At 38.1% G+C, this 20,683-nt stretch overlaps 1 protein-coding gene across 1 annotated transcript; it reads right to left on the reverse strand.

Annotated features, from left to right (window-relative positions):
- Positions 1 to 11: 11 nt before the first annotated feature.
- On the reverse strand, positions 12 to 17,029 carry IL18R1 (interleukin 18 receptor 1). The gene is made up of 10 exons (XM_010178682.1): positions 16,981 to 17,029; positions 15,706 to 15,946; positions 10,232 to 10,409; positions 8,462 to 8,615; positions 7,890 to 7,952; positions 5,446 to 5,602; positions 5,130 to 5,263; positions 3,685 to 3,846; positions 1,978 to 2,136; positions 12 to 412 (listed from the first exon to the last, which is right to left on the reverse strand). The coding sequence occupies exons 1-10, from the start codon at positions 17,027 to 17,029 to the stop codon at positions 12 to 14; spliced, it is 1,698 nt and encodes a 565-aa protein (XP_010176984.1).
- Positions 17,030 to 20,683: the final 3,654 nt, after the last annotated feature.

Below are 20,683 nucleotides of genomic sequence, written 5' to 3' on the forward strand. Positions count from 1 at the left end.
CTCCAGAATTGTTATACGATTGCATTGAAGTCACAGCTCTCAGTCTGTGATTGAGCCCCTTCTGAGCCTAACTCAAGGTTATTATTGTGCCCTTTGGTGTTTATCTTAGTAGGTTTTGCTGGCATCAGGTACCGAAGATTCTTCCAAAATCTGGAATTCACAGGAAGGGATTTATCCTTTTTCCACTTCACAACCCTCTTTGATGGTAAAAGCGATAGTGATTCTGGTAAGAAATTGTAGTCACTTATAGGCATGTATTCAATTAATATTATATTAGTTTTTCTTTCAACTAGGGCTTTATGCAGTCCACTCTCAAGTTCGTATATGGCTCTGTCAGAAACGTAGTTCTGGCTCAGTATAATGATTAATCTTCGGCTTTTGTCAATGAATGAATGGATATCATCAACAACTGCTGCAAATTGAAGATAAATGTGTTATTAAACTAAATTGAAAGGATAGGCACTGAATCGACTTATCCTTTAACAATCACACATGTATCAAAAATGTTCCCCTTATAAAGTGACAGCATGTAAGCATCCTATACCTACAAAAGGATAGCTACCCTGGCTACCCTAGACAGCTGTCTATCACACAAATAGAAGATGACAGCAAAATGTATTTTTCCTCCAACCAGACATCTCTTTGCTCTTTCCTAATAGATACCATCAGGGTGATTCCACAGACAGTCACCAACAGCAACCTCTCTCCAAATATTCAGTAACCCACAGGTTACTCCTTCCTTTATGCCACCAAATACCCAAATACCCAAATCTATTGCCAGTAATCCAAGGTTGAGAAGACTAGCATGTGATGACAGAATGAGTTCCAACTGTGTTTTAGATCCATGACTTTTGTCATGACAAGTGATGAATTAAGTCAAATGGTGATACACTTCAAACACTCATGCAACAAAATGAATCCTTATGCACAACTTCCTGTGCTTGCTTCAGCACCATGGGACAAGGTCTACAGAGACCAGAGATCTAGAAAACACACCTTGTAGAGAAAGGCAAAGGAAACTGCAGGAGTTACCTAAAGAAGGGGAAACTGAGAGGAGGAAGAGGAGGTTGGCAAGGGTATTACAACACACCAAAGGCACCCGTAAATAGAAGGAAATGCTCCGTTTTCCATATTCACAATGGATCAGACCACAGAAAAGAAAATAAGCTAAAACCATTGAAAGAATCAGATTGAATACTTCAGAAGGCTTTTTATTAATGCTTAAGAAGAGAGAATAAGTGGGAAAAAATGGCTTGTAAGAGCTGTGGCACCTCTCAGGTTATAAAACTATGTCAGGAATGGATACAAGGAGACAAGTTCCTGCCTTGTGAAGGAGGCTGACTGACCTTATTGTTCTGTGTTTTTAACAATTAAATCCTATTCCTCAACTAGATCTTTGGACTAAATGGAACCCCTCCCAGTATCTTTTTTCCAAGCATCTCCAAAAGGCCATCTATCCACAGGCCATTTAGAGAAACAAAATTCCATGTTCTCATTTCTGTTTTGTTATGACACCCATTACATTCACAAAATGTTTTCAAACACCACACTGAAGATACAGCAGACAAGTTACCTGAAAATAACTAGTACCAGAGACACCAGCTGCTCTGTGCAGTAAATGTGAGTTCATTCATAGGCGTCTGCTCTCAGCAAAAGCAGAGCAAGAGCACTATTGCTGTGAAACATCTGACATCTTCTGTGCTCTCACCTTAACTTTCTCCATGCTAGCTTTTTCATCTTTCATCTTGGTTCTGTGTAATTAAAGATATGTGTGTGTGTATGTAGGTGTATATGAATTCATAAATATATCTGTAAAATATGTAAAACATGTGCGCAAACTTTGCATGTACACAGTCTAGATTAAATTTAGCATTTCAATGCACAACACATTTGACAGAATTCCTTCTAATTACAGACTTCTACCTTTGTGTGAAAATGATGTGCCTATCTAATGACAAGAATATTTAATAGACGTACCTCCTCCAGCGGACACATCCCTCTCAAATATACATAACTTGTATCCAAAGTTTTCTTCTAATATCATGGGTAGTATCTTCAAAGCAAATTCTCTCTCTTCTGCAGTAGCAGAAATGCAGTCTTTCAGGTAAGACACAAATGCATCATACTCTTTTCCATCTGGAAAGAAATCAGCAATTGTATTCTTGTAGCAACCATTAGAAATACAGTATCTGATCCAACATTCTGGTTTTCAAAGTTACTGTCTCAATAGCAAAGCATCTAGAAATTCTTGCTCTTTCCTTTGATACCCTGAACAGTCTTCAAACACAAAAAAAAATCCTAAATAAATTTAAATTTGATACAAAAGATTCTGATTGCATTTAGCATATATTTCAAAATAACATATCCTTTCTACATTAAGGTTAATTTAACTAGTTAATGTGACATCTGTGATGATCAAGAAAACAAAGGGAAGCAAAAAATACGTCTGTAACTTGGTAAGAATGCTATTTAAGTGATATTGCAGGTTTCCACATTTCTTTTACTCTTTGCCTAAGACTATCAAGTAGTTCTGTAAAATGAGTACTGGCAAAAGAGGATAAACCAATTTATTATTTTAATTATAAGAGTATACCATGTCTGGTCATGCTTTGGTACATAATTTACAAACACAAAATCCAAGACCAATTCAGAGGCCAGGTCTACCACATTGAGCAATATCTAATTGCACCTTGCCACAGAACAACTATCTGGATAGGTACAGCATGGCACACTGTACTTCTTTCCTTCCCTTTCTGGATTCTTTAGTACATGTGGTTCATAAAAGAGAGCACAAACTAGCAGCCCAGGAAACCCAACTCATGCAAGGACTCTAGGAGTAGAAAATCCATTGCCTGGTATCAATCAGTTCCTCCAGGGTGGCCAAGCCCAGGTTCTTGGAGATCCTCCCTGAGACCCAGTGTACACAGTGATAGCTAACATCAACAGACAGATAAATAATGCTGGCAGGCATAGGTGACATCCACTCATTACTGAGAACTACTGTTTATTCAAGTCATATTCAAGCTGATTTAGAGACTTGGGGCTAAAAAAACCAGGTAGATATACACAGCAAACTTTTTCACCACAGTTTTCAGAAAAATTATTCCCAGAATTGGGTAACTATCAGGCTTGCTCCTTAAGTCAAAGTCACAGTGATGCTGCCTAGAAAGATACCAGTAGTGTGCTCTCCTGCTGTCCTTAAGCGCATTTAGAGACAAACCTATGAACACTGAAATGGTCTTTACAGTCAAAGAAGCATTTTAAACTGCACGTCACTGAAGGGCATCAGTGAGGCGAAAATTAATTTCTGTCGATGCCTATCTGACAATTGCAGAGTGCTCGTCGTATTTATGGATAGATAACTGTAAACTCCTCCACCTTCGTCAACTTCTGTGATGAAGAATATGGCAGAACAGAGAGCATCTGAACACCATCTGACCATGTCCCTTCCATTACCTGCTCCAGAGGCAGCTTCTTCGCTGTGTTTATCTGCTGTTACTGCCCCAGGTGTATAACAAACTCACTTTAGCACCTGACTATCAAGTTCTCTTTTACATATTCTTTGCTGTTTCTGCTCACAGAACCCCTGGATTTATTTTACCTCTTCCTCAAAGATGATCGTTTTATAGAAACTATTTTTTAATTAATACATTTATTTTAACGTCCGTATTAGCCAAGTCATACCTCCAGCAGTGTCGTCTCTTCTGGATATGTTCCTGTAAAACAGAACTAAGTCGACTCTAAACATCACACAGACAAACACTACAGCTACAGTAACACATGGAAACAGTACAGCAAGGACCATCCCAGTTGTAAACATGTGCACAGGCAAATCTCGGGTGTTCCCTGTGAAACAGAAACCCAGAAAATCATAGACTTAACAAAGATCTTCATATGACAAGATTACTGTGTTTACCACTGATGGCATCTTAAAAGCACCCCAAAAAATCACAGTGTTGATGTGAATCCTTTCCTGCTAGTACTTCAAGCAGAAAAACAACCTGGATTACTCTAAAAACTGGAGAAACAATCTTACACATTTACACACCCTCCACACACACAAATAAACTGTATGTGAGATCAAGACCGACACTACAGATCCTCATAGAGATACAGCATCCCAAATTGGTGGTCACCCACTTTTATGATGAGTTATCTTCAAGTTCTTTATTATTTCCTGTTATTCTCTACCTTTTGCCCCTCTCAGTCCATCCATAACAGTCCTTAATGACCCCTTTAATCTCTTTGGCCAAGATGTTTTTTTAATTCTGCCTCTAGTCCCTTTCAGGCTTTCTTTTTTATCCCCTTAATTATTATTCTGTTATCTTTGTCTTTTTAGTTCCAAATCCAGATTTTTAACCCTTAAATCTTTGTGAAGTCCTTATGAAGGCACTGTCACGTCATGGTTATTGTAGTCTGTATTTCACTTGCTTTATTATATGCATCACCTTTTGACTACTTTACTTTCACACATTTCCTCCCAGTAAAGCTTGGAAAATGGAAAACAAGAAGGGAATGCCCATTTCCCATTATTCTTTTGGCTGTCTGGACTATAAATGTGAAGTACTACTACATAGTAGAGGTCAGCTTTCCATAGCTGAAGGGATAGAAACCCTGACAAGACAGAAACCATCGACCAGAACATTTCAGGCATTATCAAAAAAACACACCACAAAAACAAACCAAAACCTCACCTTTTAATTTTAGAAAGAGCTGCTTAATAAGCAAAGTGATCTAAACAGTGGATTCTGGGCTGCAGCAATCTTTGGGTAGTTACACCCTGTGATCCCACCAATCTGAGGAGTAGGAGAGCACAGGGAATGCTCTATCGTGGGATCTAATAAAGTGTTGCTCAGGGATCTGCCAGACAGAGCACAGCTCAGCATCCCCCAGCTGTGTCCACAGCAGCAGCAGTTGAACTATGGAGCCCTCACACAGCTGCTCTAGCAGATGTAGCAGCAACCTCTGCTTCCCCTGCCTCAGAGCAGGAGGAATCACCCAGGGGGTTGTTAGGTCCAGCACTTAGATGGACCAGGTCCTTCTAAATCAGTAACCTGCCCTCAAGATTGAGGAGGCTGGCACGGTTAACAATTACGTATGAGAAGTATGATTCATAGATTATACCCTACCTTTCTTCAGTTTCACTATTTTTATTTGTGTTCTTTCATCAACTTGCAACATGCAGGTGAAATTATGGTGCATGTCCTCATCTGTTACTTTTTTAATCCGTAGTAGCCTTGTGGCATAGAACTTGTTTCCCAACCTGCAACAAGGAATGGTGTTAGCAACACTATCTGTACAGAAACATACAACAAACTGAGAGGCAGATATTGAGAAAAAGATTCTAAAATAACCTCAGACTGAGGTTTTACTGAATTTGCAGTTCCACAAATTGCAGGACATTATCACATACAAACAAAAATGCAGTATTTTCAGGAAACCTACTGTAATTTTTTAAACTCCTCCTCACATATTGAAGGTTCATTCTCGAGGATACCTGTGCATTTTTCTGGAAATGTTTGATTAATTAACCAGTAGAGGCTGGCATCTTCTTGCATATAATAACCCAAGAAACCTGTGCAATTGAGTACCTCTTCTTTACCTAAACAAAGGATAACATGAGAAGATCTAGTCAGAAGTAGTATTCATGTTCACAATGCAGTAAAATGTCAGCTTTCCAGGCGATGTATCCCATGAGTTGTGCTCCTTCTGGGACTTTGTAGCCCCTCCACAGTTTCATAGGTGTTCCACCTGCACTGGTGATGGCTTCAAGAATTGTGCACAGGGCTCTGTTGCACCCTGTTGCAGAGTGGCCGCCATCCATTGCTTTCTCTGTAATAAACTGTCACATCCAGAAAAGTTTCAATACGGCAGAGAATTTCAGGCTTTAGAGAACTAAAGGGAGTTGGACTCCATGATCCATGTGAGTCCCTTCCAACCTAAGATACTATACGACTCTATGAACTAAACTGTGTTCTGGAGGCAGAGAACAGGAGAGGACAACCTATCATCAGTGTGTAACTGGGACGGGGAATTACCACCAATTGATTATAATAGCTAAACTAAACACTATTCCTCAATAAAACCAAAACCTGTTACAGCCCCTGCTGAAGTCTCACAGAAGAAATTCTCATCCCAGCACCACACCTGGAAATCAGCATAATCCTGAATATATGAACAAGTCACTTAGTCAGCTACTTTTTACCATTTCAAAGCACTAATGAAAAGCATCAGGAACCACTCAGTAGAGCCCTGTGAAATGTAAGAAAGAGCGAAACCAAAAAGACAACTGTACACTTGGGAAAATAAAAGCAGAAGGCTGCAGCTCTAGAGTGTGAACTTTGACAATTTGCAAGGCATTTTATTTTAAACGTTGTCATGGGAAGTTTGACCTGAGGTTAGTTGCAACTTTACACCATGATTTCTAGGCTATGCCAGCATCATTTCTAGAGAGCACATCCAGAACACCCTTTATTAAGCCACAAAAGATTCATGTTAGTTCTTGCCATCATGCACAAATGCTTTCCCAGTAAGCAAGGCCTGCCCAAGAATCCTCTAAGGGCACACATCATAAGCTGGCTTCTCAAGATTTCTCAGACAGGATGCTTCCAGTGGAACTGCTTAAGAAATTTTATAGCAGAATCCAGCTGAAAATCTTCCTGTCTTAGATTTGGACCTTACAAATCCAAATTGCAGTTGCACAGACTGAATCACAGACCTAAAGTTCTAGTAACATCCTACCTGGTCACTCGAGCTTTTTCACCATTCACAACAGCTATTTTTGGGGGCATATTACAGAGCACCATCTAAACAATGACAGGTTTGAAAGACCAGGGACCTAGTGCATCCAAAATTTCCTTTGCTCTCCACAATGCTATCTGTTTCATCACTCAATGTGTAGTTCAATGACCTTATCCAATGACCTTATCAAGACAGATAAAGGATGTAAAACAGGTGGTTCGTGATCATTTGATGCTGAATCCTATTACCTTCTAGGGGTTGGAACAAGCACAGTAAGTGGGAAGGGCTGTGTAGAAAGGGTGTACTGGGAGGTTGGGAGATGTGAGGCATCCTAGGATTGGGGTACTACCATTGGAAAAAGGACCTACTACCTGGTATTTATAGGAAGAAAGGAAAATTAGCATCTGAGATCCTGGATGAGCAAATAAGATACACACATGAGCAACAGAAGAGGTAAATATGATTTTTCAGACTTGGAAAAGAAGGACTAGGTAACCAGATGAGAGAAGCCCTCAGGTACAGGAGAGGAAAAAGACAGGTAAATTTATGTTTTTACAAAGTAATTACAGCCTCAACCAGAAAATCCTGGGTCCCATGTAACAATTTGTGAAGCCTGCAGACCATGTTATCTAACCGGCTCCCAGCTAGAAGCACAGTTAAGGTCTTGGCTTTTGACAACATAACCAATTCTCTGCAGCAGAGGCAGATCTGCATACTTGCATTGCCAGGACTGTCAGCCCTCACACTCCTCCTTTCCCTGCAGAATAACATCCTCAGCTGCATCAGGTATGAAGAGGATTACTCATTATTGCTGTTTGCCAAACAAACCAGATGTCTCTCACACACAGCTTGGTGGAGTTTGCTATCTACAAAAGAAAGGTTTACAATCACCACCACTTTCTCTTGCTGGTCATCGCAGCAACCTCAGCTTCTGCCTCTGTAAAAGGGTACATTCAGTGTACTTGTATACCAATCGTGGAATACACTAGGCAAAACATAACTAAATGTGAGGATGGATCAGATCCAGGAGGGTACACAGAGAGTTCTTACTTTGATGGCACTTAGCCAGACCATCAACCATAAAGGTAACAGGACAAAACCATATTTATGCAGTAGCTACCACAAAGATTCTTGTACTAATTTCATACCTATTTCTGTTTCAATTTCTTCATCACGTCCAACTATCTCCAAAGTTACAGCCTCTGGTGCATCTAAAATACAAACAAATATTGCTATTGCAGTAATAGTTTACTTACCACAGTAAAAATTACACCTTTGCTTTATTTCTAAAAATAATAACATATATTCCATTAAATTCAAAGAACAATATCTGGACTTTGGCATTACTGAGTAGTTTAAAACACAGTATGTATTGTTGATTTTTTTCATATGCATATTTACGCAGAGCACAATTTACAATGGTTCGAAAGGCTCTTTCTCAAAACTCTTACTAAGTTTGTATGACTTACTTACTGCAGCTGATTTTGAAAAAAATGAACTGCAGGGAAAACATACTAATCACATTTTCAAAAATTGGTAATATGCCATATAAACTTCTTCTACTGCTTTTTTATTTTAGAAATTACCGCAAAATAGTTCTGATTACCGGATTTTATCACTCTTGTTTGTATTTATCTGAACTTATGAGAACAAAAATTTAAAATCTCCATAACAAAGAGAAGCGAAAAGCACATTCCAAAATTTTAGAAAGCTTTTTTACCTTCTTCTACTACCAGCTTAATTGTATTTGTGCTGTGGTATACCTTTCCTTCATGACTGATCAAAATTTTACAGGTATATATCCCAGAGTGCTGTACTGTTAAGGCTGTAAAATCCAGTTCACGCTCTGTTTCATTTTCATAGTTCTTGCAGTCCTGCATCAATAAAGACAGAAAACATTATTCAGTAGCAAACATACATTCAAAACCTTAAAGAATTGAAAAAATATTTTTGAAACAAAGTGTACCATAACTCTTTCATTATCTCCATGATATCTATCTGACTCAAAGGAGGGGGGTGACCAGTTTTCAGTCATGGTCACTTAAATGCAACATTTGAACATTTAACTGATTAGAAGTTGAGAGCACTGCAATTCTAAGCAACTGAGTATAAAAATATTGTATCAGAAATCTAAATGCACTCCTCTGGGGATTTTCCACAGTGATGGCTTGGGTCTGTAGATATCACCTGCTTGTGGCCAAAAGCTGTCTACACTTAGGAGGAGCTTTCAGGTTAAAGCAAAATGCCTCAACAACAGGGAAAGTGACCATCTCACAGGATGACAAGAGTGGGAAAACATTTGTTTACACACCCTCCTCCCCAAAACAAACTCTAGTTTACTGGTATGGTTTGGGGTTTTGTTCTGTTTTTTTTTTTTTTTTTAAGTGAATTGTCCTATGAAAACATAGCAATATTTGGTTCTGGTCTGAATTACCTTAGATTGATAGGGGAAACAATCAATGCTGGAAATTTCTTGGACTCATTTGCTTACTACTAGGCTCTGATACAAAAGACATATGTGACCATACCTGTTTTATCTATCTTAGCTTAGGGTATGATAGGAAGGCTTTGAAAAATTTCACCCAATCAAGTGCCAAAGGATATTTAGGTACAAGGAGGGCTACTTCCTCTGTCTCACACAGTGTTAGGCATTAAAATGGGGTATGGTCCTTTACCGAGAAAAACATCCACCTACGGCCCTGTCCTTCAATGGTCCTATCCTCCCAAGCCCCAGAGGACAAGGAAACAGGGCTGTGGCTCATTCTGCCAGGCGAAATCTAGATGCCCATATTTAAGCTGTCAAAATCCTTTCCCAAAACTGATTCAACACAGAGTGAACACTGTCTGTTACTTCAATCAGGACACTTGAGAGGAATAAGGAGCACTGGTCAAGGCGATGCAGAGGGACAGACCAGGTGGAAGAAACTTATTCAGGGTGTTTCACTCAATAGTCGAGCACAGCACCCAACAGTTACAGGTGCTTACACAACTATCATCTATGCTCTGGCAAAAGCTGGTAAAGAGAAGACCGGTGATTTTCCTAAAATGAACAGAACTGGATCTGTTACATATTTTGTAAAAAGTGTTCAGAAGCAGCAAAACTGAAAAGTTTGCAATTGCTTTACAAGCACTTGGCAACTGTAAATAAAAAATCATGGCACCTCCTTTACTGTCAGGATATCTGTATTAGCAAAGTAGCTAAACCAGCTGCTGCCAAAATCAGAAGACATCCGCATCAGATCTTTTACCATTCCGAACTACCAGTTTATTAATTTCAATTACAGGTACATTTTTCTTACAAATCTAAGAGAAGAGGAAAACCTTCTTTTGTATTTCTATCTAAAGGGGTTTTTTTCCCCTAACAACCTGAGAAATTAAAGCTTTATAAGGTTTGCATGTTTCTAAAAATTTGTTTGTAATTAATTTTTCCTGCAATCAGATGTTTTGTTTCTATAGCCAATGATTTGAGTGACACTGTTTCAGTAATTACCTTGTACCACATTATGCTGTCATTTTCATTGACAGACAAATCACTGCATTTCAGTGAATGACCAGTTCCAGCATTTTTAATTTCTGTAGTTAAATGATTTTTGTTGAAACAGCTGCTTTTATTTCTTTCAAGTACATTCAAGGTCCACTTCTGAATTGTGAAATCTTGTTTTCCATTGCTATTAAAAAAAAAACAAAATCAGTTTTCAGAGCTTTTTAAAGGAATGTAGCTTAGTGAGTTACACAACAAAATGAAAATAAATTTTCTAATAAATACATCTGTTTGGTAAAAAGTACATCTACAGTGACCTAATTATTTAGATTCCCCTTTATTACTTTTCCAACCCCAAATACGTGTTATTTCCCATAACAAAAGAGATTATCTAAACTAAATAATCTATCACAAAACATTCGATAACACAATTATAATTATGAAATATGACAATATATGCTACATCAACCAGAACAAGATTACAACTATCTGTGGCATCATGTGTAGTTAAAAGTGAGCATAAAAGAGGTTTAGGACCTTTAATCAGCGAGTGATTTTGCAGGCTTAATCTCCTATGTATTGCTAAAGTTTAAAGCAGTAACTGAAACATGTATTTGTAAAATATGTCAAAAATAAGATGGGTAACTCTGCTATTGTTCGCAAAGCAACACTATTCATTGTCTGATACTGTACAGATAGTCACTGGTATTTTGGAAATATTTCTAAACTATGCAAGTCTCATGAATTATAGAAGCACTTATGGATTCAAGCACGTCTGTAAAAAAAGGCATTTTGGAAAGGATCAATCTCTTTGTCTTTCAGTTTACACTCATCAGAGATCTACAGTAGCTGCCACTCCAGGTTGACTTAAGAGCCAGGAACTACCACTGCTAAAGCAGTCATCACGTCCTATGTAGTAACTATAAAAGGTAAGGTGAATATGCTCCAAAAATGCCTCTTTTGAATATCTAGGAGCTGAGCATTGTTATGCACTTATCTACTGTATTCTAACCACATATTCCTCTAAAGAATCAGATTATAGCTGTGAGTTTTTTCACTGCTGGATATGTCCAAATATACAACTACCAAGAGAAAAGAAACTGGAGGACTTCTGGATTGAGCTTGTCAAAGGCAGCCTAACTTTGGCAAAGTTACGGCTTATAAGAAAGTCATATGCTGCTGTAAATTAATGGGTCAGATTTCTCAGTTAATGCTTAAAGCTCTCATTTTTTACTGAAAAAGTAGGGTCTGACAAAGCAAAAGAATCAAACACAGAGCACTTCCCTCCAGTGTCAGCCATATCATCAGAAATATGTTTGAATTTTTCCATTTCCAAGAAAAGAAAAAGGAATCGTTCCCAGGAGAACTGAAACTAGTCAAGAATCATTTTGATGAGAAGGGCTAAGGGGACAAAGCAGATGAAATGGAGAAGCAAGCCTGATGATTATTGTAGGTTTAAACACTGTTCTTGACTGACATGCTTTTTACTGTTACAAGATTCAGAAGAACTATTACGACATCATTTACATGATTAATTTAGATTAAGTTTTGAGTTTGGGTTTTTTTTCCCTTTTTGAGCTTCCCAAACAGATGCATTTACATATTTCACTTATCCTCTTCACATTGTAACCTTTTTTCAGCCCATACAGGTTCTCCTTGTTCTCCTTACTCACTCAAGATATTCATTACTCATAGTTACAATTAACTATCTAAATCAAAACATAGTGGTTTGGTTTCTCAATCAGTTAACTAGGGTGTCATAAACAGGGAAAACCTTATCAGAACTTTTTCATCAGAGATGTACTCACATGGGTATTCACAGTGGGTGAGGTCCTCACCTATTCTTCAACATCACATTTACGCATTTAAATCAGAGTTACTAATCCCAGTCAACAGTGGGACCAGTCAACCGTTACCCTTTTAGAGTGCAGTTCATGTGACCTATTTTATATGCTTGGTTTAGGACGCGATAACTTGTGCCCCAGAAAGGCCTCTCTCTCCCTGACAATAAAGGTACCTAACATAAGTAGCTTAGGTGTAGACATAAACATTAGTTCCAATTAATTCCACAAACTCTGTATGCTTCTTTACACATCACACTAGCATCCGAATACTGCAGGAGAAACAATTATGGATCTAGCCATAAAATACATATGATTTTACTATCTAGATTCAGCAAATGGAAGAAAAGGATCAATAAAGCCACATGCTGTCCTCAGCACAGTTTGTTTTCTTCTGAAAACAAAAATTCTACCTTACCCAAACACAGATGTTTTCTTCTGTGATCATATTTGGTGAAATCACTTCAACGAATATGAGGACTTCACATGAAGTAGATCGAGATATTCTACCCAATAAACCAAAATCTGGGAAGGAGCAGCTCCCTTGAAGGTGACAAAACCACATCTGTGCAAACTTAGACGAATTTGGGTTATATAATTTCTAGCTTTCTGCTGTGTATGATTTTCAGAAAAAAAAAAACAACATTAAGTTGTATTGTTTGAGTTCCTACTGTCCGAGCTATTTTATTTCTATGCTGGTTTTCATTTGCTGAGATTCTTTACTGATAATTTGTGGGAAACAAAACCATTTCTGGCGTAACAGCCTTTCAACTTCCCTCACCAAACCCACCAAAAAGGAACAACATAAACTAGCTTGAGTCAGGAAAGGATGCAGGGAAGTGAAAGCCCTTAGAGAATATAAACCAAGTTTACTGGATACATAGCCAACTTTAAGTCATTCCTTAGCTATTTCACTGCAACAAGCCAGTGTAATCTCAATATTTCAATCTACTGCAAGAATCTGATACTCTGCCTTCCAAATTAAAATAATAATTGTTGATGAGTACATTCCCATTGCTTTCAACTGCTCTAAACACATTGAAAAAGTGAGCAGTACTGGGATCTTGAAATGTATTTTGGATCTCTCTACTTTCATTTTTTAAGGAACCTGTAATTTCCCTCAGTTTCAAGGTCACCAACACAGAGCAACCAGATGACCTGCGGAGATGCACTCCAAGTGCATATGAAATCCTTTATTTTCAACAGATGTTGCTGAAGATGGACACACTCAGGCTTACAGGTGATGTCTATTAATTCCTGAATTTATATCCCAAGTCTACTATACTAACCATCACACATGAACGCCTTAACACACACATGCACACACACTTTAGCTATCTATGCTATGTCTCAGCAGTACACTTCTGCTTCAACTGGAAAACATCTCATTCTTCTTTAAGTCAAAAATAAGTGGATAATATACCACAAACACATTGTTACATCATTTTCACCTCTCACTTCTTGCATATTGTCAGTTGTAACATATTAGGAAAAAAACCCCTAAGTTTAATTAGTTTGCAAAATCTGTCAACATGTGTAGTCTTACTTTTCCCCAAAACCTGCAGTATATTTAACTGTCACTTTGTTCCCTAAAACTGCCTAAACAGTTATAAGCACTCTAAAAATAATTTCCCATATAGCTTACAAATATGTATCTCTATAGCAAACAGTTGGAAATAAAAAAAATAAAAATATACTTAGAATGTCTGCTTTCAAAACCAAAAATTTAACTTCTTATAAATGCTCTGAAATGAAAGCAATTCCATTCTAATTGTCGTTCTTATTAAATCTATAACCAATTCAGTAGTCCACAAGAGCCTACAATTTTTCCCTATCAATAGAGACTCCTAAAAGTCCTCTGTCTCTACAGAGGACTGTTGCTGCAAATAATTTTCTGTATTTACTGAAATGTAACTGCTTTAATATGCTTGTGAAAAGTGAGAACCATCATATAAACTAAGCCCAAGACCTCATTAAAATCTCATGAAAAAAATCCCCTTATGCCTATTGCTCCAGTGGTGAGACCTGTGAAGAGTTCACAGATGAGGATCACAAGATTCTGGTATGTGCCTTCATTCTGATCCTAATAGAAAAATGAGTATTTGTATGGGCCTAACAGAAAGAAATTTTGAAAAAAAACAAAATACAACACAAAACGCAGTTGTTTCAGAGTGGCCAAAATACACTCTTTTAATTAAGTTCTTTTTTTTCTAAAATAAAAATTACTACTTTCAAAACTGTGTTTTAAAATGTAGTAGCATCATATAGTCTTAGAAAATTAAACAAAAAGCGGAAAATCAAAACTCTTGATATGAAAAGTACAGGTCCATGGCAACAGACAAGCCTATATCAGGTATTATCTAATGCTAACCTCTACACACTAAAACCAAGCAGCTGGCTTCACCTGTGCTACTTCAGACAAATATCTGCTCTCAATAATATACCACCTTTGCACAACCTTGCACAACAAAGCAGCCAAACTACCATACTCATCAACCCTAATGACAATTCTCTTAAGACTGGGTTCAACATACATGAGTAAAATTTTTCTCAAGCCTTACCTACTATTTGAATAAAAAGTGCCCTACAATTAAAAAGAAATCACATAAACCCCAAAGAAATACTCTACCAGCAGACCTCTCATTTATAATATTTAGCTTTTTTAAATAATATCAGTTAGATGATAATGATACGTGGAAAAATTAAACATGAAGTTTTCAGCTTCCAAGTTAACTTGGAGATGAAAAACTGAAGTCCAGCTTAAAAGTGTAAACTATCAAACCTGTGTCTGCAATGTTGCTGCAGAAATGTGGAGAGCATTTTTCAGTATCCGCAGTACTGTAACCTTTACAAACCAGGCAAGAACCTTAAAAATATTACCCGGAAAACTACACAAATCAGAAATATTACATGCAAAATAATGTGTTTAAAATTAATTATTGCTTCAGTTGTAAATGCTGAATTACAGTTTTGGTGCAAGTTAGTCAGAAGAACTCCATGCAGCAAACCTTTGATTTGGTCCTTTCGTCTTTCCTGGTGGTTTCATGAAGATTACCACCAAACAATTGAGGCCCACCCTTACTTCCCCTTTTGACTCATGATGTTCTACAATGGTAGGAAATCAAATCCAACAATTTCATTTGTTCTTTTAACAGCTGCAAGCATGCAAAAGATTGCACAGAAACCAGAGTTCAGCTATGCCACTCTTTGCTTATTACTTTACTCCACAATTAGACCACTTGACAAGCTTCATGGCATGAAATCCACTCAAAACAGTAAGGAAGAACAAGTCTGGTGGAGAAGACAAGCAAATGTTTCCTTTTACTTGGTAGTGGATAGAAAGGTTGCCTATCACTCATTTTGCTTGGGTAATTAATCACAAACCAGCAGAAATCCTACCTGCCTTATCAAGAGGTTACAGAACCTTTAAAAGGCCACATCTGCTTATAGCTATCTATAAATACTATAGGTCTGCCTGGATAGTGATTGTGAAACCATGTGGAAAATGACACCACACCTAATGTAGTTCCCTGCACTTCCTTTGTACGGATGCCACTAACAGTACAAAGCAAGAAAAAGAGGTTGGCTTCCTTAGAGACAAGTGCAAAGGCAGGATGCTCACCCACCAGTTTGTGTACCCACCTGTGAGTGACAGAGTAATTCCCAGAGTCACTGAGTTCAGCTGGCCAAAACTCCAGAGAATTCATTTGGGAAACAATTCTGTCTCTTCCTCTTATCAGTTGCTGTTTTCCAGCATTTTCTTTGTACCAGTTTACTATGTACGCTCCTTCCTGAAAATGTTCTTGCATTGACTCAGGATAACACAGGAAAAAATATTCCCCTTCTAACACATCAATGGAGGGACGAAGGGGACACAGCTTCTCTTCAGAGAAAGAGGTAAAAAGATACATTAGGAAACCAAATACTTCTTTCAGAACATGACATTAGCTTGGCCTTAAAGTTATATTCTGTGCCACTGGTCATTTATAAAGTTCTTTTTCAGCAGAGTGGTTTGGCAGTATTTATTTGCTGCAGCAAATTTTATTTCAGTCTAAGAACTCAGTTTTCCAAGTCTTTATTCTACCTTACCCAAGTGAAACCAGAAGGAAAAAGAGGATGTTAAAAAAGAACACTTCCCTAAGATCCTTTCATGTGGGTCCAACATTGTCCAAATCAAAAGAGCACAAACGGCAGCATTTGTCCTCACTTTACAGCAGCTGCCACAAATGGAAGAGGAAAGGCAAAATTCTTCACACATGATTTGACTTGACAAATATGGCTAATCCTAAGAACTAAACTGCCATAAAAGCAGAGATCATATGAATTAACATTTGCATTTTCTTATAATCTTAATTAAAACTAAGTCATTACATAGCTAGATTTCTTAAAAACTTCAGATAAGTTCTATTGGAATGAGACTATGTGTGTAAAATTTAATCTTAAAGTCTACTTTTCCCATCAAATTTCCCAAATGCATCTCTGCATACGGAAGTAATAAAAAATACAGAAAAGGGACCATGGTCTAGAATTAATAGTCAAGAATAAAATAAGCTTTCTGTCTCTATTTCCCCTGAGGTTCTCAGAGATTATTGTTGTTTAGCAATTATCACAACCACACTTCTGAAGAGCACAAAAAGCAGCAGACTGATTTTCTTCCTTGATGTGGTTCTTCATACAGCCATGCTCCCACACAATATCATCAGGTGTCTCCAGGTAGCACCTGTCCTGTTTTTATTTCATAGTTTTGGACCAAATGTCCCAAGCCTGGAGCCGGGCTGAAATTGCCAAAATGTTTAAGATTTTGCTCTTAGCTGCGAAATACAAAACTTGCTCTGCTCTAAGCAACTGTCAAGAAGACACCACATACTCAGCAAATATTTTGAAGGTTCGACTACCGAAATGAAGATTTATACTTACCAGGGGCAGATTCAATGATAAACATTAAAAAAAATATCATGAGAGTCATTTTCTTGAGTTACTTCTCACTTCTTCTCCAGAAAAAATGGAACTGAATTCTTCTTGCGTGTTCTGAAAGCCTGAGGAAAACAGATTCACAGTTCATCACAAGTGCAGTGAAACAGAGTCCTTTGAGCGTGTGAGCAGTGTAACTATTGCCTGGCACTGAAGACGGCTTTCCAAATGGGAAGTTACACATTTTTATCATAACAACTATTTTCATACATCCGATAATGTATCTAGATTTTTCCTGGCAAGTTTATTTTAAATTCATAAAGCACTGCAGGGTTTCCTTCCTCCATTTTCTTGTTCACTAGATGTATTTCACACTTCTGATTTAACTGACAGTTTTACAGAAGCACCCAAACTCAGAGCCCAAGCCAGTAGACATCTACCAATGGATAGGACAGTATTTTTTTTCTTCACAAAGAATATAAACTTTGCAAGACTGGATCTTGTAGAAACAGCTAGTAGAAACTTCTCTTGCCTTCAGTGAGAACAGCACAATGTAGATAGGTTGGATATCTTGATGGTTAATTTTGAGCCTGTTGGAAAATAATGAGATCTACAATTTTGTCTTACATTTTTGTCTATGGAACCAATAAGAACCAGCTGAGAGCACTGACATTTCCACTGAGGGGGAGGAGATGAAGTTCATATTAAATCGCTTCAGTCAACTGCACTTTCAAAGGCAAATGGAAAACATCACTAAGTAACACCAACATGGAGTATCTGCTCTGAGATATCCAACGTGGAGTATCTGTATCTGAGATCTGCAGAGCCAGTCCTAAGACCGTGCCTCAGTTTTGCTTACAAAACAGACAGATTAGGTGAATAATAAGCTCATTTCAACCTCTGCAGCCAAGAGAGACAACCTTGCTTAGCCACTGACTCAAACATGCATGGACAAATGAGACACACACACACACACACACACACACACACACACACACAAGACGTATTTCACAAAGAGCTGCCAAAAGAAAACTCATTAGCATTCCGTTTCTGTGGTTTTATTACCTAAACATCTTGCAATTAGAGAAAGTACATACTTACTACTGTAAGGTACTGTCCTGAGATTTACAGTTAGAAACGTCTCATGAGGTAAAGCAGCCAGAGGCAGAAGGCTACTGCATTTCCAGCAATATTCCAGAATGACATCGAAATGTGTAGTTGATCTCCTTCCCTTATTGTTCTCCTCAGTTCGTTACTAGTATGCCATCCTCTCATAAATCACTGTAAAGAGATGAAAGATCTGTTTCACATCCCCTTTTTCAGACTGACTGGTAGACAGATCCAGATTTAGAAAGCAGCTAAAAGAAGCTGGATACTGAACACTGCAACAAGCAACTTTAAAGAGTCATACAGTAAATTCACCAGACCTGGTTTCAGTTCCCTGCTACACATGGAGATTCAAACTGTTACACTTTACAAGGAAAGAAGGGTCTCTCATTTTCATTTCTTAAATTTATTTATTTTCATTTCTTTAATTTACTTTTCATTTTTTACCCTATCACATTCAGAAGAAATACAGCTGTTAGAGACTATGAAAGAATGAACCACTACATAAAGATAAAATAATTTATCACCAGATTTTTAATTCTAAATGCCATTCTTTCTTGGCACATTACGTCAGCATACAGTGGAAGTTTTAATGCATGCAGAGCAGAGCCCTTCATTCTTTTTTTTTATCAGGGATTAAAGAACATAGTATAATGCAAGCTACTTAGTAATAAACTGGTTTGAGATTAGTGCCTAATATTAACAAGCAAAACACAGATCCTTAATCTTACTCTCACATTGATGTTGAACCTGATCAATTTGTCTGAAATTGTTCTACTTCAGGCTAACAGTATTTACATTTGCGCCACATGGTTTGCATACTCTTCAATGAAACACTAGAGGCAGGAGGAGGCAGGGCAGTGGGGAGGAGAAAAATCTTTTTGGTAAAATGCAGATAATATAAAGAGGTTCTTCAAGGAACAGAATAGATTTTTTAATTTTCAGAAAGAAATCGAGAGATATTTTAAACTAAATGCAAAGATTTTCTGCCTAATTAAGAAGTACAGAAATACTCAATGGGCAAAATACTAAGGCAGTAGTGGGGACGACAGTTTCAACAGAAGAAGTACAAAAAAACCTTTATTTGTCTATAAGGCCCAAAGCGACAATGGCTTTAAGCATGTTTTTCAAATTTAATCCATGGTTAAAGCCACAGATGGGATTTTAATAATGAAAAATGGTTCAAATCATTGTGCCATTGTGATGCCAACAAAAACTTTAAACAAACTGAAGGTTTAAGCTCTGTAAAGTGCATTAATGATACCTCATGAAGTAAACAATTGTTTGTATTTAAGCATTATTACAATTATTCCTCATTCTCCTACAATCACCAGAAGATTTTGGAATGGAAAGGGGTTGATACATCGAGGTCATCCTCAGTTTTGTTCAAGTAGCTTGTTTTGATGAACACTTTTGGAAACCTAAAGGCATTGTGACTGCCCTTTTTTAAAATGAGCAGATTCTCCTGTACGTCAGGCTGCTTGAAGAAATATGTTGAGGTCAAGGAAGAAAAACACTTATCTTACCTTTCTAAGGATGGCTTCTTGTAGAATTTAAGTCTTTTTCAAATATCACCATACAGTGCATAATTCACGTAGGATTCATGAAGGAAACAAAAGGATCTAACAAACAGTCACCTTAACCATTCTAGGTCTAATCACCATTCTGGCAGGGTTGCTAGTTCTGGTTTAAAATGAAAATCCATCTTCAGTTTAAACAACACAAGTGAAGTTGTTTACTCACTATGCGAGTCTTGCCAGGTGGAAAGCAGACACAGAGGTAGTCTTCCAAACTGCAGAGTTACAATTTGTACTTATAAATCTTCTGAACCTAATTCATCACTGAAACAGAGAGTAGTCTCTCTCAATAAGTGAGTCAATACATAGACAGCTCAGTCTGAAAAACCTCCTGAAAAAGGAAGAGTGGAATTTCTCACTTTGTGAACTGACAACTGCAGGGAGGAAAACAGAAAAGGTAAATGTGAGAAATTCATTTTTACTAGCATTAATGGAAAAGTAATAGCAAATTACAAATATTAACTTTTCTAAATGAGGCATATGAGGGCTGATACACAACTGTTTTGGGAATTATCTTTTGCTGCTACCATCTACAGTAGCACTTAAGGAGCCTGCCCTGCTCCAAAGCCACCTAGGTGTGAGGGGAAAGGAACCGGGCACTCCAGGGATGGCGACTTTGCAGTGCCAGTGAGGGGCTGTGCGTTGAAATAAGCTCTTTTCATAGCAAAGTTATTTATGTCATCTCTATAATAAGGAAAAAGTAAATCTTGGGCCCGAGAGAAAGCCGGAGAGAGGTGCCCGAGCTGGGTGGCTTAGGGGAGCACAGCGCAACATCGTGGGCAGGGGGAGCGAAGGCAGGGTTGAGGAGACAGGCAGGGTTCGGGAGGGTCAAGTAGGCTTATGGGGGACAGAGAGGACGGCCCCGGGCAGGACCTGCCGCCTCCCTGCACGCTGCCCGAGCGGGTCTGGAGGGATGGGGCTGCCAGAGCAAAGCGAAGAACCTCCCCCACTAAATACACACGCGCGCACACCCGCAGAGATGCCCTGAACAGAGGCAGGAGCTCGGCTCCTCCGAGAGAGAGAAG

Source organism: Mesitornis unicolor, unplaced genomic scaffold (assembly GCF_000695765.1).
Source record: "Mesitornis unicolor isolate BGI_N332 unplaced genomic scaffold, ASM69576v1 scaffold13222, whole genome shotgun sequence".
In the NCBI taxonomy this organism is placed as follows: Eukaryota; Metazoa; Chordata; class Aves; order Mesitornithiformes; family Mesitornithidae; genus Mesitornis; species Mesitornis unicolor.